Source organism: Heloderma suspectum, chromosome 3 (assembly GCF_057233095.1).
Source record: "Heloderma suspectum isolate Gila_16-S chromosome 3, 16-S_ref, whole genome shotgun sequence".
Taxonomy (NCBI): Eukaryota; Metazoa; Chordata; class Lepidosauria; order Squamata; family Helodermatidae; genus Heloderma; species Heloderma suspectum.
The window spans coordinates 257,365,359-257,390,909 of record NC_139460.1 but is presented as its reverse complement, the minus strand read 5'-3'; the positions used below and the strand labels follow the sequence as shown (position 1 = coordinate 257,390,909).

General features: G+C 41.7%; 1 protein-coding gene across 12 annotated transcripts in view; it reads right to left on the bottom strand.

Moving 5' to 3' along the window:
* STN1 (STN1 subunit of CST complex) overlaps window positions 1-25,551 on the bottom strand; it is a 34,761-nt gene that overhangs the window by 8,155 nt on the left and 1,055 nt on the right. For 4 of the 12 annotated variants that reach the window (XR_014789499.1, XM_084846406.1, XM_084846405.1 and 1 more), the window contains exons 2-7: window positions 21,832-22,041; window positions 15,583-15,678; window positions 11,125-11,193; window positions 8,683-8,853; window positions 8,069-8,180; window positions 6,484-6,652 (exon numbers count right to left, since the gene is read on the bottom strand). Coding sequence is in view for 10 of the 12 variants with exons in the window: in XM_084846406.1 (XP_084702532.1) it covers window positions 6,484-6,652; window positions 8,069-8,180; window positions 8,683-8,853; window positions 11,125-11,193; window positions 15,583-15,678; window positions 21,832-21,964 (750 nt within the window). In the remaining 2 variants the exon portion in view is untranslated. Of the gene's footprint in view, window positions 1-6,483; window positions 6,653-8,068; window positions 8,181-8,682; window positions 8,854-11,124; window positions 11,194-15,582; window positions 15,679-17,674; window positions 17,762-21,831; window positions 22,047-25,551 lie in introns of those variants that run through there. The other 8 variants (XR_014789498.1, XM_084846398.1, XM_084846402.1 and 5 more) reach the window with 5 other exon arrangements.

Genomic DNA, 25,551 nt, shown 5'->3' with positions numbered 1-25,551 from the left:
CAGCGGTTGAGTGTGGGTTGTTGTTGAACTGTGGGTTGTTTGCTGAACCATGGGTTAGCATGTTGTCTGAACCCAGGACATTTTCTGCAGGGTGGCTTGTTAACCATAAAGTGTGGCTTGTTAACCACCTTGAACAACCCAACAAACCATGGGTTCTCAAAGTGACTTGTTCAAGAAAAATAAGCCACACATAACAAACCACCCCACAGAAAGTACCCTAGGTTCAGACAACACGCTAAACCACAGTTCAACAAATAACCTACAGTTCAGCAACAACCCACACTCAACCACTGAGTGTGGGTTAGTGTGTTGTGCAAACCCAGTCAATGTGTCATTCGTCCATACGTTCCCTTCTGTTTATTTAAGTTGTTATCACTTCCTTCAAGGAGCTCAGAACAGCAGACATCCCTTCCCCATATTCTGTCCTCACAATCACCCTGCATGGTGATTAGGTTGAGAAAGAACAACTGGCTCAAGGTCACCCTGCCAGCTTCATGCCTGAGAGCAGATTTGAACTGATGTCTCCATGATCCCACACTCTTGTCTACTATCTACTGACTCTCAGTGTAGCCATAGAAGACAACTGTGGAGTGTAGATCTGGAGATCTACACAGAGATTTGGCCAAGAGAAAGGGACGGAAAGAAGCAGCAGGAAGCAATTAGACTAAGAACATATGGAGGATGGAGTAAGAAATTCAAATAGGTCATATATAAAGGAAAGGGAAAACGAAGAAAATGTACCTACGACTGCAGAGCAACCAAATGTATTGATTTTCTTTCTGCTTTAAAAAATGTAACCCTATTGTATTCCGCATGAAATCTGAGATGCTCTGTGCTAACCTAAGGATTGCTTGATTGAATTATTTGCTTGGAAAGCCCAAGATTTTGCAACGTACCTCCCTTGTAAGTTTACCTAGCTAAAAGAGTATAGTCATGCTGTAGTCCAACGCAAATGCCCGCTGTGCACATATGTGTATACATGTGTATATTACAAGTATTACATATGCTCCTTTTCCATTGCTTCTCCTTTTCCCCCGCTCGGTCCAGTATCTCTCGAGACCCATCCCTCTTCAATGCTACACTGCAGACCTGACAGTCTGCACAGGTCAGATGTGCATTGCTAATCTTCAGAATTAATTTGGCTGAACACCGAACATCCCAGTTAATCAGGCTGGAAGGGATCTTCTGGTCCAGCCCCCTACCTGCAGAAAAGCTCTTCAAATATTTCCAAGGAATAGGATTCCGCAGTTTTCCTAAGCAACTTGATAAAATGCCCAGCTGCTCTCGTAATAAGGAAGTTTTCCTTCACATCTATTCCAAAGCCTGCCTTCCTGTAATTTAAATTCACTTCCTCATCTGTGGCAGTAAGAAAATACTTGGTCTTCTAGATATATGAAGACTGTTATCAAACCAAAGTCTTTTCTTGAGGCTAAAGTGACCTAGTTCATTCAATGTTTTTTTAAAAATTCTATCCTCTTTTTAGTGAACTTCTAAATTTTCCTGTATTATTCTATTCCTTCCTTAAAAACTGGCAAGTTTAAAAATAGTCACAGAATTCCAGCTGCATGTTAACCAGAGAAAAATCTATGCTGGCCAAAACCAAAAGACAAACACTCTCCCCACTCTGTGAAAAAAGTTGATGTATTGCAGTTTCAGTGCATAATGCGGTGCAATGCACTGTTGCTTAAAGAGCTTTTGGTCAATCCCTTGGATGCATGTGAAAAAACAGATATTTTGCAAAACAAATCGTTGGTCTGTTGGGTTGGTAGTTTTGAAGCTGGATACTGCTGGAATATATGGGAAGCTGCCAGGAGTTGTAAAGTGTCTCTTCCTGTTCCCAACCCCATAAATCTGATTCTGTGTGGGTTAGATAGTGATAGCATGCAAGAGCGCATGCTGTCTCCCAGTTGATACTATATAAGGAAAGCAGGCATGCAAAAAATGAAGAAGAGATAATTCATCTGTACTACAGTGTGTTCCAGTCTTCTGGATTTGAAAGTCAACAGAAGTCCAGCTTAGTCTATTTCAGGTATAGGGAGCTTATCCGAGGAGTGACAAACTGGCAGAAAGAGCAGGTAGACTATCAGCAACAAATCTGATTCCAAGGATGCAAACGAGAGGACAAAAGTTCTGTCTCTTTGTTTTTTATTTATTATCACACTTATATCCCACCTTTTTTCCTCCAAGGAACGCAGGGAGGCTAACATGGTCCTCCTCCTCTCCATTTCATCCTCACAACCACCCCGCGAGGTAGGTAAGCCTGAGAGTCAGTGACTGGCCCAAAGTCACCCAGTGAGCTTCATGGCTGAGTGGGGACTAGAACCTGGATCCCTAAGTCCCAGTCCAACACTCTAATCACTGCTTAACACAGGGCCTCATTTATGAACTAGCTTGTACTCCCAAAGGAGAACAGAAACAGCAGACAGTTCCGGAAACCCCAAAACAACCATGCAGCTTTTTGAGGTCTGTCACCCGGGCTTAGGATTTCAGAATTTAACATTTCATTTGGTCCATACTCTGCAGTTTTATTTCATTCACTAGCAATGTGCCGTGGCGGTTTACTCCCCTCAGCACATACAGAGGAACAGAGGTGAAATGGACAATCTAAATTCCCAGCTTAAGGCCTAGGATGACTCAGGGTTCCAAGGACAAATGGATGGATAATAAATGCAGATGACAGTACAAATAAATGAACACAGGATTACATAAAAAACCTTCATGCTAAATATATGTTTCCTACTGGCTTTGAGATCACCGACAGAATAGGATGGCCCTCTGTGATGTGGTGTCCTCCAGATGTGTTGGACTATGATCCCCATATGGGAATTGTAGTCAACACATCTGGAGGGCACCACATTGGGGAAGGCTGGAATGGGGTGTGTGAGAGAAGGCAGGCAAAAAGATTCACACAGATGACATAGCTAGAGGATTCACTGCAGCTAGCAATTTGTTCCGCAGTAGAATGGAATCACAAAATAGCATTTTGCGGTGTTTCACCACTGCTCATCTCAGGAAATTGAACACAGCAAATTATAAAAATAAAAGTGGTTATGTATTTCTTTCAGGAAACAAAACAAGTGAAAAAGAGAGAGCTTTCAAGATGGAACTGGACTTTCCCCAAGCATCCAAGCTTGCAGCATCCCAAGCCAGGCAGAGAAATAGTTCTTTGACTAGCTGTTGTAATGGGCACTGTTTTCTGCTAATACAGAAAGGGACAGGCTTAAGTACAGAACATGACAGGAAGGGCTTCTGTGGTCTCTGGCAGACCCAGGCCTTATTTAAGGAAATGGAACAGAGCTTCCACTCAGCAGCCAGAATCTAAACCCAGCTCACATTCTCCAACTATCAAATGGGGTTCTGTTCCTCCCTTTTCTCCATGAGTCCACTTGGAAAAGTTTGGATCCAAACAATGAAGGAAGAGGTAAGCAAAAAGAACACAGCGCACCAGATGCCTGGGAGGGATGAGCTTTAAGCCAAATGATAGTCTCTGCAATTTCTTTCAGTGTATCATCATATGCATTAGTACAGCAAGACAAGGAATCACTCCAACTGATAACATTTGACACCTGTCCTTGTCTTGGTATTAGGGATTCCAAAAGGAACCGAAGTTCATCAAAATTAATTAAGGCATGAAGAGCAAACATCTATTCAATAATATGACAGAACTCAACAGACTTCAAGATCTTTTGCACTTTATTTTTTCAACTTGTTGCTCTCTGAACTTTTTTAAAAAGCTAAACGCTATTACTTGAGCGCTCACCACTAATATCACTGAAAATAACCATTGAGGTGCTAATCACACATTCCACATGACAGCAGCAATGGTTGCTCTATCAGGGGCTGGCATGGGTTAGGAAGATTCATATTTTCTCGAAGTACAAAACTATAAAACCATCCAGTACTGTAGAAATGCAATAATCCAGCAACAGAAATGCAGGGTCTCTGAACAATGTGGAAACAGCTATATTCCTCAAAGGCAGGAGTAGGTAATCATTTTGGGTCTGCGGGCACATTTTATATTTTGAAATGTGCCCGTGGACACCACCAAAAATTGCTCTCAGGGTGGGTGGATGCCCTTTCTCCTCCCCTCTGCTCGCTATTTCCTCCTCCTCTTCCCCCCTCGCTATCCAAACCAATTGGCATCACGTAAGGATGTTCCCAGTACCCCTTATCTTAACAGGTGCACAGCATGAGTTAGCACAGCCTTTTGCTCAGAATCAGCATCTGAGCATGCACTGAAGCTAATCTTATCTCCTTATTAGTAGCTGCCAAGCCTTAAGTCAAAACATGGCACACTGTGACTCTGGAACGCAGCCATACTGTACAAAGCTATTTCTTTCAGTGCCAACTTTTAATTAAGTGTCACAGCCTTATGTTCAGGGGTGTTAAATGCTATCATATTTGTTGTTATAAGATCACAAGTTTGGGGTCTTCTTGCACATGGGTCAAGGGTCCTCTTAAAGAGAAGTCTGGGGTCTTTTAGGGGATTGTCTTGTAGGTTTCTCCACAACCCGCAATCAGACAGTGCAACCATCTCAAGACCAAACCAATGATTTATCATTTGAGGCAGTTTGAGGAAGTTTGAAGCAGCTTGAATCTCCTGTTGGCAATATCATTTAACCTTTTCAGTGCCTGATTAACAGAAGGGGGTCCCAAGAATTGGTATGTGATGTTCAAGGTCAATATTTTTTAACTACAAAAAAAGAAAAAGTGATGGGCTGATTGAGAGCCAGCTTTATGGAGTGTGAAATTACTTAAAACCATGAGGGGTTGAGCTTTTTACTCAGCTATCTTCTAAAGGAAATGTGATTCTGGCTGGTGTTCCTGGACAGAAGAAATGTGAACGTGTGAAGAAGGGGAAGGGTATTATTCACAATTTTGCCAATGAGCAGCTGACGCATATGACTTGCTAGAGTCATGCGGTAAGTGTATAACTGAGCAGTAATTTTAACCCAGGACCCCTAAGCTCATCCAATACGTTATCAGAGAGATTACATTAACCCCATTGTGATTACTCACTATACTGAGCTGGGGAAGTCAAAGGGGATCTGCTGTGGTTGTAGCAACACTATTTCCTTATGTGACTGTAGTGACGGATGTGCTTGGCCCTTAACCCATGGAGCTGAATAGCTTGGGAGAGCCTTCATCTTTTACTAGAATCACTTATTATGGCAGCTGGTTTGTGAAACAGATTCCTTCTCTGCTGTTTTACATTACAGTATTATATTCCTGTGCCAATGAACAGCGGGGGTCTTGTTAAAATCCAACCCTATTTGCTTTATTAAAATTCAATGACAAGCATTTCCTTTATGAAAACACATGGTTGCCAGGAAGCAACCACCAGGAAGGAGATCACAGAACCCAGTATGAATGGGAGGCAGTTTTGTTGTTACTTTAATTCAGTGAACAGTTTTCAGGAGATTTAAATATCCTCCCACACAGCTGGGAATCTAAAACAGAACCTTAACCAAAAATGTAGTTAGACCCAAAAGGAAAACTTGCCCCAAAGTTGGAGTTTTCCCCACCCCCTCTGTAACATAAAGCTTGGCCTTTCATTGTACCTAAAGAGACACAGATCTCTATACCGATGTTCAATCTTCACTGTTAACACTACAGCAAGGATTTTAAATAATTCTGTATGTTCCAAGTCCAGATTGTCAACTGATGTGGGTATACATAACTTCACATGCACTGGAGATGTGCAAATTTGCACCAGGAGGGTATATGGCTCATGACTTTATTCTTTACGCTATGAATCTTTTGTAAACAAATTTCTATTTAACCAGAAATTTCAAACAAGTACTTACTTTATGTACAACTCTGATTCCAATTAGAGTTTAAAGCCTGGAGCCTCCTAAACCCCCAACCCAAAGTTTTACTCTGAACAGACTGAAAAGTCCAACACGACGAATGTGTAATACAGAGCAGATGTCAGCATATTCTGTAATTTCCTACAGAAGGTCCCATCTTTTCAATATGCTGGGTCTTAGTTATCTTGCCCTTGATTAAGTTCAGAGCCACCCAGTCCTGTTAACCAACTGATACATTGCCTTTAACAGGCACCCCACACTCCAATAGAATTCCCTAACATAATTCTCACAGGTATTAAAGAGATTAAAAGTCACTATTAAGTTGCATTGTTTAGTACACTTTATAGCTTTAACAAGCTTTTTCATTTCAGTATTTACTGCATACACTTGATGCCCTGTGTAAAATCTGGCACTTCATCCAGTTTCCTGAGAATCAAAGCTTCCACTACCTTTAAAAAATAAGTTTTTAGTCCTCGTGACTAGGGACAAAAAAGTGAGAGTACCTGGGCATTTATTTTAGAGATTCTAGGTGGGCATACCATTAATTGGTGTAGATTTTGTTTTCTTAAACTAGTAATGATTGCACAGCCTAATATGTTGTTCATGGTAATTGGTAAACATTCTTAATTGACCTGAGATGCCCTGAAAATGGAGATAAGTCACCTTTACTCACTTGCTCAGCAGTGGTACTTGGTCCATGCTGCATGACCTGAGATACCAAATCTTCCACTGTCTCCAACTCTTGCTGATAGAAGCTCTGAATCTTTTTCCCCAACAGAAAGTCTCTTATTTTTTTGCTCAATATGGTGATGGAGCCTAACGAGTCTGCTGCACCTTGGCTTCTATCAGCAGAGAAAAGATCAAATGAAAAAATAGGGAGAGAAGATATTGAAAACTGACCAAAATACAAAGCTATCTAAAACTAGGTACTTAACTAGACTATTAGAAGATTTTCAGTGTTGCTGAACACCCAAGCACTGTAAGTCCAAGTCTACAATGATATATACCTATGCGCTGGTTTAATTTCACTCAGAAATGTCACTGTCTTGTATAATCCACACAAAGTTTCGGGATCTGGGTGGCATGCATGCACAATCACCGCAAATGTCTGGAGTGGTGTTGGCACCAGGTCCTCCTGTGCTACACCCTCCCTATTTTCAGAGTGCTACAATTGTGGCAACGCTAGGCTTACTGCATGGTCTACAGATATTTAGTTTACATCCCACCTTTCTGCCAAAGTGTCTAACAGTATTTTTTTCAAAGATACCACCTCTCTCTGCTTAATTGCAGTTGACACAGAAAAGATTGCAATTGGCAACTATGAAGCTCCCAATAGTCCCTCTATAATTTTGTTGTGGAGCATTTGGGTCCCTGGAACTGGGTTTGGGAATAACTCAGTAGTTGGGGTGATTGCAGCCCAAATGCATGGGATGAGGGCCCATTTCTTTGCCTGGTGTGGTGGTGATCTCGGGACTATAGGTAGAAAGCCAAAGCTACACACACACCTTTGTGCATTGCTGCAAGTATCCCAAGTGCTGTGGAATAGGAGCCATGTTTTGATGCACTTCTGCTCCCAGTGTTTTGGGCTCTTGCAACATGAAACATTTTACACTAGTGGTGCCTATTGGTGTATGTAAAGGGTGGAAAACAAGCTAATTTTGACCCTCTGAGTGCCCTGTAGCCACTCTGGATTATCCCTGCCTAATATCCGTTTTTTCTTTTTTCTTTTTTTACAATTAGGAGGCAACAGCGGGGGACAGCAGCCTATATTTTGCCCACTGCTGATGTATATGCACCATATTGTGTAGCAATCCACTAGACTAGATCTGCTTGACAGTCAAGGGTTTTTAATATGGCTTCTTGTTTGCCAGAGCATTCAAGATAATCGTAAGATGTGATTGCTGACTGCATCTGGCTGGGTACTCCCAATCTATGGCTCTATGTACTCTAGACACATCACCTGCATCACTTCCCTTATAGTCTTATCCCTGCCTCTGATCTCGTCTCCCCTTCATGGCTTCTCCATCATACCAACTCAGTTTCCATATGAGGACAGCATTAAAGGCTGCTTTACAGCCTCCAACTTGCCCTGGCTCATGCCCTACTCTTAATATAAAACAGCCCTCCCCAATATGATGCCCTCCAGATGGGCTGGACTACAACTCCCAACATTCCCCAACTTCCCCAGGTTGGGGAAGGCTGATGTAAAACCTACCCTCTCAGATTGTCTGTATCTCCTGTCCTTAGCTCATACTGACCTCTGTGCCTCTTCTGGAAACTGGAATGGGTTGTCATAAATATCTCTGTATAGATGGGGGAGTTTTAGCATCCTTGAAATCTGAACTTCAAACAAAGGATCATCAATTTTGTCTGAAAACATATAAGCAACACACAAAAAAGTACAAACATATGTAAACTTCAACTGCTCGTTGTAATAATATATTTGTTTTTATATTTGATGTACAGAGTAAAAATCAGATTATTCACAATGCCAGAATATCAGAGTCTACTCGGTGTCCTACCTGGAACTTAGTGGGGCAATACATGGATAGGGAGGGGGCACACCGTTTGCATTTGAACCTATGGAGCTGGGTTTGAAAGATAGCTCCTAGAAAGCTGGGGAGTCCTGTTTCATTGCCCATTGAATTGTGCGGACTGTTGCCGTAAAAAAGAAACAATACAACCTGGATGTTGTACATGGTCATCCACAGCAGCACTCATACTGGTGTGGATCAGAGACTCAAAGTGGCCCAGTTGTGACAAGAAAAGGCCTTGGTGCAGCTTAGATGAATTGCAGGTTGCTCAGGCTGCAATTATGGGAACTTTAAATGTCAGGATAAAAATGCAAACTGCTGGAAGAGTAACTGCTCACAATACATGGAGGCCTTGATTTCTCGCTGCTGCCTGTAGATTCGAATGCAACCACGGACTCTGACCAGATCACCAATTTCTAGCCTTGTTTTTTGGCAAACTGCTATTTGCAGCTTCCTTATCTGTTCAATTAGATCCAGCCCACTTGAGGTACTCGGATGCGATTCAAAATCTGTGGAGGAATAAATAAATCTCACATGGTGCTGCCTTATTAACAACATCTGAAGTGGAAAAGCTAAAGGGATTTTTTCAAATATCATGACAGATGTTGCTCAACAAACCATGAACATTAAAAGGCAACTTCACAGGTGATATTAAACACACTTTATTTTCCAAACTTACAAACTGCCACCCACTCCAAGTGTCTTGTAACCTTAAGCAGCACTGTTAATGGAAGAACACACAACAGTGGGATGGGGGATAAAAGGAGATACTGCAGGTACCCTTGACTATGGCTGTGACTCGACAAAATAAGACATCATTACAAAATGTAAGTAGAAAGCAGCCATCATGTGAGAGTTGCTTCCTGAACCCCTCATGTTTTAGACTCCACCCCTATATTTTCTGGAATGCAATGTAGTTACTTGTTCTGCCTTTAAAAATAATATAGTCCCTTCTATGAGGAATATACATTTTCACGTAACTATTTACGAAGTTTCTTAAAAGTACAAATCCTTGAAACCTAGAGTGTGCGTTTAGTTTGCTGTGATAACATATTCCAAAATGTGAGTCTTTCTACTTCATGACTGTATGTCATAAGAATATCTAAATATTTAATCAGCAGCTGCCAGCATATTCAAACATATTTTGTTAACTTCAGCTGATAGATGAATGCAGGGCATCTCTGTTTTCAGGAAGTGTTCCTTTCAATCTCTCCAGTGGCAAAACACATCTTTTCCACACTGGACCCATATGGATATACTATCCAACTGTCTGTACTCTTACTGTCTGTGTCTATTTCATGACCTTTGATCATGCTGGATCAAGTCACAATACATGAAGTAGTTTTTAAAGTCCCACTGGACTCTGTTTACATTGCTCTTCTTTAGTCTGTTTAGTGCTACTCTTCTGCAATTCAGACTTTTAACAAACAAAAAGAATCCAAAATAAAAATCCCCAGCAAACCTCACTCTGCATAAACGGAGCCTTGATATTATTAGAAACAAAACAAAAGCTGCCTCTTGGTGCCTGCCAAGCTACAAATGCACTTTGACAGAACTGCATGCTTATTAGTTCACCATTTAAAATTCAATTTTTGATCCTGGGCAGCATGAACTTTAATTGCAGACATCTGACCAAACTGCCTCTGAAGAAATTCTTAGAGTCAGCAGGTTACTAAATATTCTACGTTTCTTTTTTGGACTTTAATTCCTCATTAGATTTTAGAGCTAAGCCAATGTGACTTCTGCATTAAATATTATCAATTTTTCCTGACATTACTGAACTGAGCTTTGAATTGTAGGCTTCTAATATATTGTTTGGATTTAGGTTTGACAATCTGACCCTAACTGTGTATTAATAAAGGTTTTCCCAGCTACTTTCAGTGCATCAATAGGCAATAAACTGCAATATTTCCTTACCCACTGCCATTATATTCTGCACAATGAAAATAGCTGGGGGAACAATGGACAGTAGTAAGAACTGTGGCAGTAGGAAGTGGTCCAAGAATAGAAACAGGAAAGCACAGTACCAGCTAGGCTTACAGCTGATCCATAAGTCAAAGCGTCTGTGTGACTATATGTTGGCCCATTAAAAATGCTTTTTATAGCCCCCTGTGACCTTTTGAAAGAGGGGAGGGACAAAATCTGGTCATGTTATATCACAGGTATTTGCAGGTAACAAGAGAAAGTCATCTCCACTGAAGCATGGAAAATATGCCTCTTATTTCTTTTTCCACCATTTGGCCCAAAAGCGTGCTCAGGTCCATTTATTTTTACAGTTCATGAATATGCATGAACTTCTACATACAAACAAGAACTCATCACTTGGTAATATATTTACATTTTAAAGCTTATTATAACAAGTGTTCAGAATGGGACATAAAATGCATAACAGAAAAGAACAGAGAAAAAATCCATGCAAATGGAAAGATAGGCAAAAAGAGAGCCCAATAGGTCTCAAATAATTTGGCTAGGATTGGAAGACAGCTGTTTAGGAAAAAAACACACCAAAAAATGCCACCCATTTTCAGAGTCTGCCTCCACCAAAGTGGAAGAGATACATTGGGAGTTAAAATAAGGAGGCTCTTTGGCCAGATCTAAAGGCTTGAACTTAAACTTCAGCCAGGTAAGTATTAGCTGTGAGTGAAGAGATATCAGAGTTTTTCCTTTACTGGTAATCACATTAAGCTAGAATAATATGACAAAGCAAACAAGAGAATTGTATAAGCATCTGAAAACAACCTTGACTTCGATATATACTAATAAATACATCTGAACATTACCTGACAAAGATTTTTCTGCCAAAGTATTTTTCCAGCAGGTACAACTTATAACACCTGTGCCATCATCCACTAGAAGACAATAGCAGCAACAAGTCATGTTGGTTACGGTTTGCCTTTCCAGAACTACAGGATACAAATTTCTCATTGTACCAAGCCACAAACATTTTTATCAGCAATTTTTGTTTGTACCTCAGCATTTTTGTTTGTACCTCAGAGCCAAACCATTTCTCAAAGGTCTACCAGCTCTCTCCCACACTCTCTCTCTGTTGCAACGGTTACTATTTCCTACTGCAGCATTTAACAAATTGGAAGTGGCTGACCAACTGTTCTCATCCAAGTGGACAACATGCAGTATAGATCATCCTCTAAAATTCTTCCTCTTACAGCCCTTGTCTGGTGGTGATGAAAGTGCCTGCACAACAGCGAAGCGAGGAAGACAATCTAAGATAAAGAGCTTGTTTACATGTCACAACAGGCCACTGTGGGTTAATTTACCCGCCAGGGCTGTCGGGTTCTGCTGGGGCTCACGGGTGCCACGTTTGCATGGCATCCATGGGCGCCCAGCTTGCCATGTCATGTGAACCCAGGCAGCAGAGGTTGTTTGAGGGTTAGACAACCCTCAAATAACCTTAAAACAAGCCATGGTGTTATCTGAGGGTTGTCTAACCCTCAAACAACACCTGCTGCCTGAGTTTGCATGACACGACAAACCATGGCAAGCCAGGTGCCTGTGGGTGCCCGGCATGCCACAACAGCTGCCATGGATAAATTAAGCCACAATGGGGTGTTGTGTCATGCAAACCAGATCAAGCACAGTGGGGCTAAGCTGGGCTATGGGAGTATGGGAGGGGGGAGATGAAAATGACCATTTATGTTGTGGACACTGGCAAGACTCCTTCCCAATGGGAAACTATTCAACTTGTTATTAATGCCAGTCTTCTAATATCTCAAATATATTTCACTTTACTTTAACAGATTTTTATTTTTAGCAGAACCCCCGCCCCACCTTCCATTCTATTATCTGCAGAAACACAGTCACTACATAGAGATCCCTTTTATGAAATATCTAACACTTATCATACCTCCCGAAATAGATGCAAGATAGGCAAGAATTGTTTTCATTTGATACATAAATTGTATCAGGGACAGGACAACATCCAGTATTAACTGCAGCTTGAATAAGATCACAGAGAAAATTTGAATGACAACAGAAAAAGCCTTACATCTACTCTGATATACAGCTGCCAGCTTTTGGTTCCCACTTGAACCAGATGTTCACAAGGAGCTGGACATCCATAATTTCTATCAAAGCACCTGTATCACATTTAGACTGGTGGCATTGTTCACCTAGCTTCTTCTCATTTTTTCCTGTGTATCTTCAAATCAGTTACTGAACCCCTTTCAGCAACACGATACTTGGCCTGATGGACCAAACTTACCTAGCAAATTTGTACTTATAACAGTTGTGCATTGTGCACTGTCAAAGGCTTGCAAGAAGAACCCTCTTTTGAGAAACACGAATATAAATAAACATTAAAATAAATAAATCCAGAGTTTTCAGTAGAGAAGCAGGAGAGGAATTCATGTTCCCTCCCTTTTGCAATTTCTCGCCAAGCAGAGGAGCGTACTATAGCTCAAGAGACTTGGGCACTCAATCCAGCTGATGCAACATTTGCTAACTAGCTCCCCAGCTAGCACAGCCTCACTTTTAAACTGAAATATGGAAGTGGAAATTATAACTTATTTTGGCCAACTCAGCCTGATGGTGGCAGAGGGAAGGACTGGGAGAGGCAGCCTGGCAAGATGCCTGGGAACTAGAAAAGGACTGAACATGTGGGGGAGATCGACGGACACAAGGGGAAGCAGACAGAACAGTCCTAAGGACAGAATAGAGCTCAGCCCTTTTGCTAAATTCGCTTTCAGCACATGATACTAAGCAGGTGTGATCTTGTTCCATCTTTGTGAAAGGTAAATGAAAGAAAAGGGTCTTGACACACCGAGTCAGTGGTGAGGGGAAGGATGGCCAAAAATAGATAGGAAGAAAGCACGATGAAAGCAAAGCCTCTCCCTTCTGACCAAAGAATCTCCAAGGAAGAAGCACTAAGAACAACAGCAAAATGAGCATTTCTGCTCAGGTGTGGAAATTCATGCACCCCGCTCTCTGCCTCGGAACAGTCAAAAGACCTGAAATCCTGGGGCAAATGAAGTAAGAAGTATGCATCACCCACCATTTCATCTAAAGCACAGGTGCTACACCTGGCTTCTTATCTGCCCTAAGACATCAAAAAAGCCCCATAAGGCAGTACTGGCAGATTGTTCCATGCTGTTGCCTTTAGGTTACAGGGTGTCACAAGTTTCTAACTTATGCCCCATAATGTTTAATGTCTACATACATCTGCTTCCAGAGAGTTGGGCGGGGGTGTTATCAACATGCTGATGATACCCAGCTCTGTCTTCCGTTTCCATCATCTATCCCTGGGGAGGCTGTGGAATATCTACACTGGTGTCTGGGAGCAGTTTTGGAGTGGATAAGGGTGAATAAACTGAAGGTTAATCAAGATATCAAGTATCAGCTGTGTCAGTTTACGTGTCCACTGGAGAGGGGCAGGGAGAAAGTGGAGGTGGGGAAGAAGAGGAAACTAGCCTGCTCAGGCTACGTAATGTCTTAAGGTAAGTATCTGGAGGCGGGATTAGGACTGGTGTGTGCCATGAGGCTAAAATACTCCCTTCCTTGAATTATACAGGGATGTTTCAGTAGTGAAAAAAACGATACTGTTTCCTATTCCCACTCTCCAGAACCCCATCCCACCCCACTATATAGCTATAATGTGTTCTGTTTCAGGGCTGGCAGTCCCAAACATGAACTCTCTGCACTCATAGGAAGATAGGAAGTTGCCTCATACCAGGTCAAACTATTTGTCCATCTAGCCCAGCATTGTCTACTCTGGCAGCAGATCATTAGTGTCTTGGGCAGAGGTCTTTCCCATTACCTGCTACCTTTTAGCACAGCAATGGATGGCCTCAGGGGGTTGAGAAAGGAAAAAGTTGTCCTTTCCCCTTCCTGTTCACTATGGGGTGAACAGGACTACCAAGTGCCCTGTAGGAAATCAAGTGCCCTCTGGGTAGAAATAACACAATAAATTTGAACAAAAAACAGAGATATTATATACAAAGCTGCCTTTTACAAGGACAGGCCACTGGTCCATTCAAACCACTACAGTCCACTCTTACTGGCATTCTACTGTGCTCTCCAAGCCTACTTCCTGAGGTTCTTTTAATTCAAGATGCTACAGACTGAACACGAGACCTACTGCATACAAAGTCTCAGCTCTGCCAGTAAACTGTGCCCCCTCCCCTTATTGTTAAGGTATGTCTAACACAGGGGTAGGCAACCTGGTGCCCTCCAGATGTTTTGGTCTACAACTCTCAGAAGCTCCAGCCAGCATGGCAAACGGCCAGGGATTCTGGAAATTGTTGTTCAAAACATCTGGAGGGCACCAGGTTACCTACCCCTGGTCCACTGTGTTTCAGAAGGATAAGCTTCTTTCTGATGCTCTTCTAAAAATCAAAAGCTTGATGTGTGCTTGTGTGTATGTGCAAATGAGTGTTCAGAGCATGTGACCAAATGATTCAAGTGGCCTTTCAAAAAGATAACTGACTCCTCAATAAATCAATTTAAACATATACATCCTTGGAGAAGTTAAGATTGGGGCTCTGTTTCTCTACTCCATACTTTTCTACTGAGATGATTGGTTGAAATGGAACTGGAAACATTCAGAATGGGGCCACCATTGACAAGTTTACAATCTATGTCCTGTACACAGAGGAAGCTTTTCTACATCTCACTTTCATCAGAGTGCCTTCCAGAATTTTGCCCTCTATCTATATTCGCAAAACATCTGGAGGGTGCAAGGTTGAGGAAGGTCTATTGCAGTCCCTTCATACATATAGACCAAACTTCCTCAAGGCTGGTCTATATGTATGAAGGGACTGCAATAGAACCATCATTATGTCAGGCCCCAATTATCCATTTTGATACATTCCCAGAGATAATCCCATGTGAATCTATATATTATAAGGTATTAAGGCTGTAATATGCCCACTTGCATAGGAGTAAGCTCCACTTAACTCAATAGGACTTACTTCTGAGTAGACAAATAAAGGATTGCACTATAATACACTCTTTGAAGTGTTTACAAATACTTGTAGGTGATTTGCAAAGATGTATTAGTATTAGCTTGCCTTTGCAGGCAGCATTGAGCGTACATTCAAGATGTTCATTACTAAAAAGCATTAAGAGCTTTTTCTTTCCTTTCCTTCCCCGCTCCCCAACTTTTTTTTTTTTTTTTTAAGAATACGTCAATTGTCCAACCAAGCATGGGATCTTCAACTTCAGGGTACTAATGGCTAATAAGAATGGAGAAAGAAACAAAGCTAGCAGGAATCAGAACTTCTTACCTCCATAAGTATAAAAGGCATCTCGTTCTTTGGTTAGGACCACAGTTCCAAGAATATCCACCTGCCTTATTGGATGTCGATTATAAAAGAATATACCTAAAAGAGGAGGAAAAAGTACATGTTTCTAGATTTGTTTCTTTAAAATCCTGTATTTCACAATCCTCCTTGTACCACCCAAGTGCTCACTCGTTTTAGTTAGGCAATGCTAACTTCAACAACCACCCCACATTACTACTTTATTCATAACTTGATCAAAAAGTATCACCATTGTCATCAGCTCTTGATTGAAGGATTGCATTCTTGTTCCTCAAATCATTGTTGTTGTTTATTTGGTCAGTCGCTTTTGACTCTTCGTGACTTCATGGACCAGCCCACGCCAGAGCTTCCTGTCGGTCGTCACCACCCTCAGCTCCCCTAAGTTCGAGTCCGTCACCTCCAGAATATCATCCATCCATCTTGCCCTTGGTCGGCCCCTCTTCCTTTTGCCTTCCACTTTCCCTAGCATCAGTATCTTCTCCAGGGTATCCTGTCTTCTCATGATGTGGCCAAAGTACTTCAGTTTTGCCTTGAATATCATTCCCTCAAGTGAGCAGTCTAGCTTTATTTCCTAGAGTATGGACTGGTTTGATCTTCTTGTAGTCCAAGGCACTCTCAGAATTTTCCTCCAGCACCACAGTTCAAAAGCATCTATCTTCCTTCACTCAGCCTTCCTTATGGTCCAGCTCTTGCAGCCATAGGTTACTACAGGGAACACCACTGCTTTAACTATGTGGACCTTTGTTGTCAGTGTGATGTCTCTGCTCTTCACTATTTTATCAAGATTTGTCATTGCTGTCCTCCCAAGAAGTAAACGTCTTCTGATTTCCTGGCTGCAGTCAGCGTCTGCAGTAATCTTTGCTCCTAGAAAGACAAAGTCTGTCACTGCCTTCACGTTTTCTCCCTCTATTTGCCAGTTATCAATCAAGCTGGTTGCCATAATCTTGGTTTTTTTGAGGTTGAACTGCAACCCAGCTTTTGCACTTTCTTCTTTCACCTTCATCATGAGGTTCCTCAGCTCCTCCTCGCTTTCAGCCATCAAAGTGGTATCATCGGCATAGCTGAGACTGTTAATGTTTCTTCCAGTGATTTTAACTCCAGCCTTGGCTTCATCAAGCCCAGCATGTTGCATGATGTGTTCTGCGTACAGGTTGAATAGGTAGGGTGACAGTATACAACCCTGCCGTACTCCTTTCCCAATCTTAAACCAGTCCGTTGTTCCGTGGTCTGTTCTTACCGTTGCTACTTGGTCGTTATACAGATTCCTCAGGAGGCAGACAAGATGACTTGGTATCCCCATAACACCAAGAACTTGCCACAGTTTGTTATGATCCACACAGTCAAAGGCTTTAGAATAGTCAATAAAACAGAAATCGATGTTTTTCTGAAACTCCCTGGCTTTCTCCATAATCCAGCGGATATTGGCCATTTGGTCTCTAGTTCCTCTGCCTTTTCTAAACCCAGCTTGTACATCTGGCAATTCTCGTTCCATGAATCGCTGGAGTCTACCTTGCAAGATCTTGAGCATTACCTTACTGGCATGTGAAATAAGTGCCACTGGTCGATAGTCTGAACATTCTTTGGTGCTTCCCTTTTTTGGTATGGGGATATAAGTTAATTTTTTCCAATCTGGTGGCCATTCTTGTGTTTTCCAAATTTGCTGGCATATGGCATGCATCACCTTGACAGCATCATCTTGCAAGATTTTAAACAGTTCAGCTGGGATACCGTAATCTCCTGCTGCCTTGTTATTAGCAATGCTTCTTAAGGCCCATTCCACCTCACTCTTCAGGATGTCTGGCTCTAGCTCACTGACCACACCATCAGATCTATCCCTGATATTATTATCCTTCCTATACAGATCTTCCGTATATTCTTGCCACCTTTTCTTGATCTCTTCTGCTTCTGTTAGGTCCTTGCCAGCAGGCTAAGTAGCATTATGGGTGGACACGGGCTTGCATTTATTTGTTGCAGTTTAGAGGTTTAGGATTACACTGGGAATGTGCTCAGCTTGACTGTCCTTGTCTTCAGTCTCATCCAAATAAGTGACACTTACTAATTTGTTCAACCACCATTCGAATTATCTTCTCCTTGATTGGGGCAATTCTTGTCCGTAAATATCTCACTCTCTCATGCCAGTATCCTGTGAGAAAGTTATCAAAGTGCATATTTCTCAGACTAAAGTTGCAATCCTAAATATACTTGTTAGGGAGTAAGTCCCACTGAAACAATGGACTTTCTTCTGAGTAAGCATCTTTGGATTATGCTACACAACTCCTAGCCTTGACTTACTTGAGTGACATAAGTCCCATTCACTTCATATTGCCTTCTCCTGATAGAGAACTGGCCATCTTTTTTGCTATTTGACTAGCAAAGCTGATTATGCCCTCAGTTTTGTTGCAGCTATCCTACGGAATGAGTCCTGCCCAAGAGCATTTAGGGATTCTAAGTGGACACTGAAATTATTTTTTAAAACTTAAAACTAACACGCCTCTTAATTCTGCATGATATTCTCCAACTAGGAAAGCAAATGCAGTCTAATTGACTGTATTACACATGTGAAGTGTTTAATGAAAATGTACTTTAAGTTCATTTTTCTGGTTTGCCGAAGGAGTCTCCTACATTTGGCTTTAATTTTGCCAAGAAACACGGTGCAGGTTTACAATGTGACCAGTAGACAGCTGTGTCCCTCTCTCTTCTGATTTGCATCTCAGGATCCGTGCATATAAACTTACTTTACATTCTCCCCGATGGTAGATGTCTCCCACATGGCAAGTTATTTGTGTGCAGCAGCTCCTAATATGGATTGATGTGGCAGCTGTTCGTATGTGGCAGCTGTTCCACATTCACTAGCCCTCCCACTTGCCATTCCAGAACAGAGCTGAGGTCCTATCCAGATGGTGGAGGCCTCACCCCGGTTGCTGGCAGTAAGATACTTTTGCCCTTAGTAGCATAGCCTTACAAACACTTTACTTCAACCAGAGCTCTATTTCCACTGCTCATTACCAAGGCAGCTTGGCCAGAGGAAAACTGGCCTGGCTGGAAACTATATTACGTTTTTAAGCGTTATTTTTGCCTAGTCTGATCCAATTTAATATTCAGAATTGTTCCTTCATGCTCTGAGAAGCAAGGTCCCAAGATTCTCATAAGTAATAAAGAGCAATCAAAAGGTCAGTCCTAGGCTTCCATGGAAGAGATATGAGTAATGCTGGGTAGAATGAAACAGGAAATCAGACAAAGTATATTGCTTCCAACAACATTTCAAGGAAAAAATAAGAGGTGGGGCATGGTGACACAGAAACCAAGGAGTTTAATAAAAGGGTGGTTAGAAACTGATTTTTCCCCTCCTTTCTCTTGCCTGATGTCATGGCAGTTAGGAAGCATTGCTTAAAAATGAAGTTAATGTTACTTATTACATCAGCATGTCCTTTCACAAATAAATAAATCCTTCACCTGGCTTTATTTATTAAAACTGTGGCATTCTTGCTTGCTTGACCAACTTCAATTTCCTTAGCAAACACTTCCTGGTCTGTTTTAGTTAGTCTTCATATGCTTTGCCTTGAACTTTCAGCAGGACCTGCTACAGAGGTAAAACTGACAAAACGTTTCTCTAGACCAGTGGTTTCTAACCTTGGGTCTCCAGGTTTGGTTGGACTACAGTCCCCATCATTCCTGACCATTGGTCATGCTGGCTAGAGATGATGGGACTTGGAATCACTGCCTAAACCAACTTTCCCCAGCCCGGGGGCACCAATCAGCCACAGCTAGCATAGAAACCTGGGTCAGGAAACCTGCGAGTTGAAGTCTAAAACATCTGGAGGGCACCAGGTTGTGGAAGGCTGGCCTAGACACTGTTTTGAGATTACTCTGGTAACATGTATGTTACACTATGAACTGGTAACCTGGAAAGATTATTACAGTCTGGGAGTCAAGGATGTAAAGCAATTGTATACAATTAACTCTATAAAGTTCAAGGAAGAATCAAAGACAGTAGAAAGACTAGCTTTCTAAAGATTAAAACACAACAGTTATGGTATGGTATGCATCTTCTTTTTATTAATATAGTATTATTTAAAATTAAACTTAAAGTATACTTATAGTATTATTTAAAATTTAAATTTAAAAAATTGCATTATAAAGACAATATACAAAACTGAGAAATCGTATAAGTCAATATGTTTTTAATGAATTTTTATTTTATAAACATAGGAAAAAAACATTGTAAGTAAGCTTCCAAAATTTAGTAAGTGGAAGTTTAATGTTATTTCAAATCCTCAAAACCTACCATTCAATTATCTGTCACTATTGTTCAGATATTTAATAGGTCTACTTATTTTCATTTCTCATGACAAACTCAACTAAATAAATTACATTATTTACTTAATTTAATGGCCAATTTAAATATTTTTATTTTAATATTAATTAGCTCTACATAGCCTACAGGTGACACATCAATTTGTTAAATTGTACCTTGTACTTTTACAGAACAATCCTATGGCCCCTAGACAGTGTCTGGGGTGCCATAAGATGCTGCAGATCTCCTCCTCCACACCTGCAGATGGAGCTATGAATGTGGAGGAGGAGGAGATCCGATCATGGCTCTTCCCCCAGTCCCTCTCAGTTGCTGCTCCTCTTTCTGAGATTACAACAATGACCTCAGCAGAGGCTGGGGAATGTGGGAAGGAGACAAGCTGGGGAGCAGGAAGGAGAGGGATGGATCTGCAAGATTCAGAAGCTTCTCCATCAGCTTTCCCCGCCTACTGGAAGGTAGAGAAGTTTGATGGGCAGCTTTTCCCCAGTGCCTCTTGCATTAGCCCACTGTGTTAACAATTATTTATGCTTCTCTCATGTTGTTGCCACATGTGAATCCCAAAGAAATGTGTGCTTCCTGTTTTCACCTCATAGATTTAATATTCCCATGTTCCCATACAGAACATGCATTGACTTCCTAAACACAACACATATATCACACTCACTATAAGTGGAATATTTTTGAAGAAATTAAAAAATGAGGCAAAGAATGTGACCAAACCAGAATTTTAATCTAGTCAGGGGTATTTGGGGGAAATCTCCAATACTGATGAGTGGCTTTGATTACCAGCCTTGTAAAAAAAATGGTCTCCCAAGTTACTAGCCTGCAGCAGACTTTACTAGCTCACCTAGCCACACAGAGCTTAGCCATTTGTTGTCTAAAGTAAATTTCTATTGAAATTATGAGTCTAGTTGCTTGGAGGCAAAGTGAAATGGTGAAGAGCACTTTTTGTAAAAGCTTGCACCAGCTACAATCAGATATTTTCAGTGGTGAGACATTGCTCTCACTCTGAACTAGCTCACTGACACTGTCACATTGCGAAATCTGCTTGGTTATGTGGTAATGGGGAGTCATCATGCTCACTATGTAATCCTTGATTTGCTGTGATCACTTCCCAAGACAAAGCAGTCTCAGTCTAAAAAAAAATAGTACTGAAGCAGCTACTGGGCAGACAGCAAACTGCAAGCAAGGAAGAGAGTTTCAGATATATCTTTCCCTCTCTGAAACCACAACCTTTGAACTGAAAATAACAGAAAAATATTCAGCACATCCCACATTTTAACTAACCACAGGCAATCAGGTGAGTCATTGTAACCATGCAAGTGTTTGACTCATCGACTCTAGAAAGGATACTTACATTAACTCTTCATAACCCTCACTGGCAGCTAGTTGTACTAGAGAGGTCAGCCTGAAGTGACCTGCTGGCAGTTCCAGCACCATATTTCTCTTCCCCCACCCCGCTGCCCCTGCAACAGCTTTACATCCCACTATATGAAATAGGGTGGAGAGGGGGAAAGATTTCAGCACACCAATGGCAAGAGAAACACCCGTCTTGTTGGAGTGGTCTACTCAGTTAGGCTTCCTTCCCATGCTCACGAAGGCAAGTAAGGTGTCAGACAGAGGCCAGGGAACACTAGCAAGGGTTGGATTCAAGTGCTTCACACTCTGGGAAAAACAGATAGGGACCTGACATACACAGTGATAAGGATCCTCTCACTTTCGCTTGCCCTGTCTTATCCGGCCTCTGAGCTTCTTTCAAGAAGCGCAGAAGGGAGGGGAAAAGGAGGGAGAAAAAGGCTGATATCTGGGATCAGATTGTCAACATTACAGTTTAGTACTGCTAGGTTTTTCATTAAAGCCAGTGATGCTGTTATGCATTTCATAGTCATCTTACCACTTACCTGGAACCTGTTTAGACTCTTTCATTTCGAGTATGTCCTTAACATATAATCTTGCAAAGGCTGAAAAGATAGGATCCAAGCCCCATAACAGTGAAGGAACCTCTTCTTCCACTTCTGTGGCTCCAGCAAACATTTAGAAATTAATGATTTATCCTCAAGAGAATGGATCAACCAACCACAAGCAGAGCTTCTGATGGAATGTTTGTAAGACTGGGGTGGAAAAAATCATACGTGACATAAAATTCTCAGATACAACCATCTCTTAATTCTACTCCATAGAAGTAGTAAAAATATATCATAGTCCCTGAATTGAAATGGCTAATAGTGAGCAGCAATATATAACCACTAACTTTGCTGAAACTGAAGAGTGAAACACTATCCTAGAGAAATAATAATGATAGGAGGACAAATTACATTAGAATTTCAGCATAATTAATTCAGATTGTCTCTTTCTTATTGCATATTTTTCCATTCAGAAAATAGAAATCTTGCCCAAATGAGGGGAACAGAAAAAAACAAACTGGAAAAACAAAGGTGATAATAAAGCAAGTGCAAAATGTCTTTTGAGTTGCAGATTATTAAGAACATTAAGGGTGCAATCCTACGGCTGCTAGTCAGATTCCTTGGAACCGACCTCGGAGCCTGCACTCAGAGGTCAGTTCCTGGAGAACCAACCCCCACCCCCTCCCACACTGCCTCATAGGCAGCGCGGATCAGCCCTGCGCTCATAAGCCCAGCGTGGAGTGGCAAAAATGGGGCATTCCCGGGGGGTGGGCCAGGGCGGGGAAGTCAGAAATACCGGTACAACACATCCTATGTATCATCTGGCTGCCGCTTCCCGCACTCTGAGGTCCCGATGCTAGACAGCCAAAATCGGCTGTCTAGCCACAAAAGCCGGGCTCGGGGAGCAAGGAGGAGATCTGCTCCTCACCACTCCTCCCACCCTGCACTGGATAGGCAGTGCCCCTGGGCTCGGAGGCAACCATCAATCCAGATAGGATTGTTCCCTAAGACTTCTTCCATATGTTCCTCCCCACATGCGAGTCGGACACGACTGAACAACAACAACTGGTCGTATAAAAATAGCATAATTATTGCTTGATGGCATACTATCAGTAACCTTTATGTTAAAGTTTGGTATTGGAAGTTGGTATTCCAGAAGTGTAACATAAATTACTTTGGGGGGGTTCTGAACAGCTAGCTACAACAGCCTTCCCAACCTGGTGCCATCCAGATGTTGTGGACTTCAATGCCCATCAGCTCCAACTACCATAGCCAATGATCAGAAATGCTGGAAGTTGTGGTCCAAAATATCTGGAAAGCATCGGATTAGGGAGGCTGAGCTAAATTTCTATTCAGATATACAAAGAGTTCCCTTTTCTACTGCCCTTCTCATGAAAGAAGGCCCACTATCATCCATAGAATATGCTGAAGATAAGATTAACAGGAAAAAAAACAAGCAATCAAGAACCTGTTTTCCATACTTCAAATCCAGCAAAAGCATATGGGGCTTTCGCACCTAGCACCTGTCACTTGCCAAGGAACTATAGTCCCCCTTCCGCTTCTGATGGGGTTTTCCCCGACACATCATGGTTGCTCAGATGGGAGGGCTTCCTAATCCTCCAGTGAAAAGTGCCAGAGATCATTGTAACATCATGACTTGTTAAATTAAAATCAAATGTTACCAAAGCTATCACTAGCATCGTGGGGTACATTCTTTCAATAAGGAATGAAGCATCGTGAAAGAGAGGGAATAAGATAGTAGTACGGAACAAGAAGCTCTAAAGAAAACTGGAGAAGCAATTGTCATTAAGGTTAAAGACAATGAACCAATAAAATTATCACACAAAGCAAAGGAGGAGAGTGATTCCCATGTCAGAGGTAGCAGACAGGAGAAGAACGGAGGTCTCCTTTATTAATAGCTCCAAGAGATGATTACTTTAAAGAAATTAGCAAAGATAGAAGAGCCTAGTTAGGTTGTGATAAATTGGAGAATAGGAAACATCAGAACTCTGATTAGGAAATTGGGATAAAAGATAAAAGTAGGCGAACCATAGAAAGGTGAACAAATGGACAGTGTATTTAGGGAGCAATCCTATGGTTGCTAGACAGCGGCTAGATGGTGATATGGTATTGTGTTATCCGGGAATTGATCTCGGAGCCTGCGCTCCGAGGTCAGTTCCCGGAGAACTGACCTCCCCCCACTTCTGCGCTGCCTCTGAGGCAGCACGGAACAGCCCTGTCCTCCGCGCTCACAAGGGGAGTGCAGAGTGGCTGAAAAGGGGAGTGGCTGGGGGCATTCCGGGGCAGAGAGGTCGGAAATGTCTGTACGATACAACCTGTGTGTCGTACAGCAGCTTCCTCCCCTACTCCGTCCTCCTGCAGCTAGACAGCTGCAATTGGCTGCCTAGTCAAAAATGCAGGGCAGGAGAAGAGCAGAAGGAATGATCCCCTTTGTGCTTCTCCTGCCCTGCTTTGGATAAGCAGTCACCTCAGACTTTGGAGGTGGCCTATCTGGATAGGATTGCACCCTTATTTACTTATAGCTAGGCAGAGAGTGGTAAACAAGCATATACTTTCCAGGGACAGGAAATAAAATACAGTAGCGATGAAGAGATGAAGTTTAAGAAGCGAACCAAGATCAGCAAATATTGTGAAAAAGGAAGTGGTCAAGGAGAAGGGCTGAAAACTAAAAAAAGAAATTAAGAAATGCCCAATTCTGAAGTAGGAACAAAAGAGGTTAAATACTAGTAAGTGGGCTTGAAGGGTTTATGGGGGCAGGGGGAGTAATTTTACAGTCTTATCATATATAACTAAAACAGAAATTTTAAAAATCTGATCATGTCACTGCTGTGATTTTCCAAAGCAGACAGTGACAGAAGTCTACACTTATCCTCTCTACCCCAGTAGCAAGAAGGATTCAGAATAACTAAAATCATTCTCTGTCTGGAGCAATGAGCTCCAGACACAAGCTTGTGTCACAAAGTCAGTACAACTTAGAAAAAAATTACTACTGCCACATATAACACAACATCTATTTGTGCTAAATGTTTCACGCAGCATTGATTCTATGCAAATTTACTCAGAAGTAAGTCCTACTGCAGTCAGTGGCACTTTTGAATAAACACCCAAAGACCATATGCAAGAACAGAAGAGAGACAGTAAACTTGCCAGATGAAAAGAGAGCACACTTTAATGCAAAAAATGCTTTATGGTAGGAGACTGCATTATTTCCTTTACAGCTGTAAAGTAAAGTAAGCTACAACTCCAGTCCTTGAGATATCGTCATGGATGTCTCTTGCATGAAACCACTGCAACTCTATTATAGTAACACAATGTTAGATATCAGAGGCAAACCTTTTTATTCATAAAAACAATAAAGTTTTGTGGCACCTTAAAGCCAAACAATTCAGATGCATGAAGCTTTTTATTCAAGACAACTACATTACTGGGGGCACACCAGGTGTTTTGGAATGCAATTCCCAGCATCACTGACCATGGTCATGCCGTCTGGGGCTGATGGGAGCTGAAGTCCCAAACACCTGGAGGGCACCAGGGGGAAGGTCCCGTTAGCTTATCTTAAAACTAACCTATTCAATTATCCTCCCAAATTTCATTTTGTTCCTAGCATACAAACATAACAAGAGCCCTGCAGGATCATACCAAAAGTCGATCTCATCTATCATTCTGTTTCTAACTGTGGCCCTCTAATCCACATAC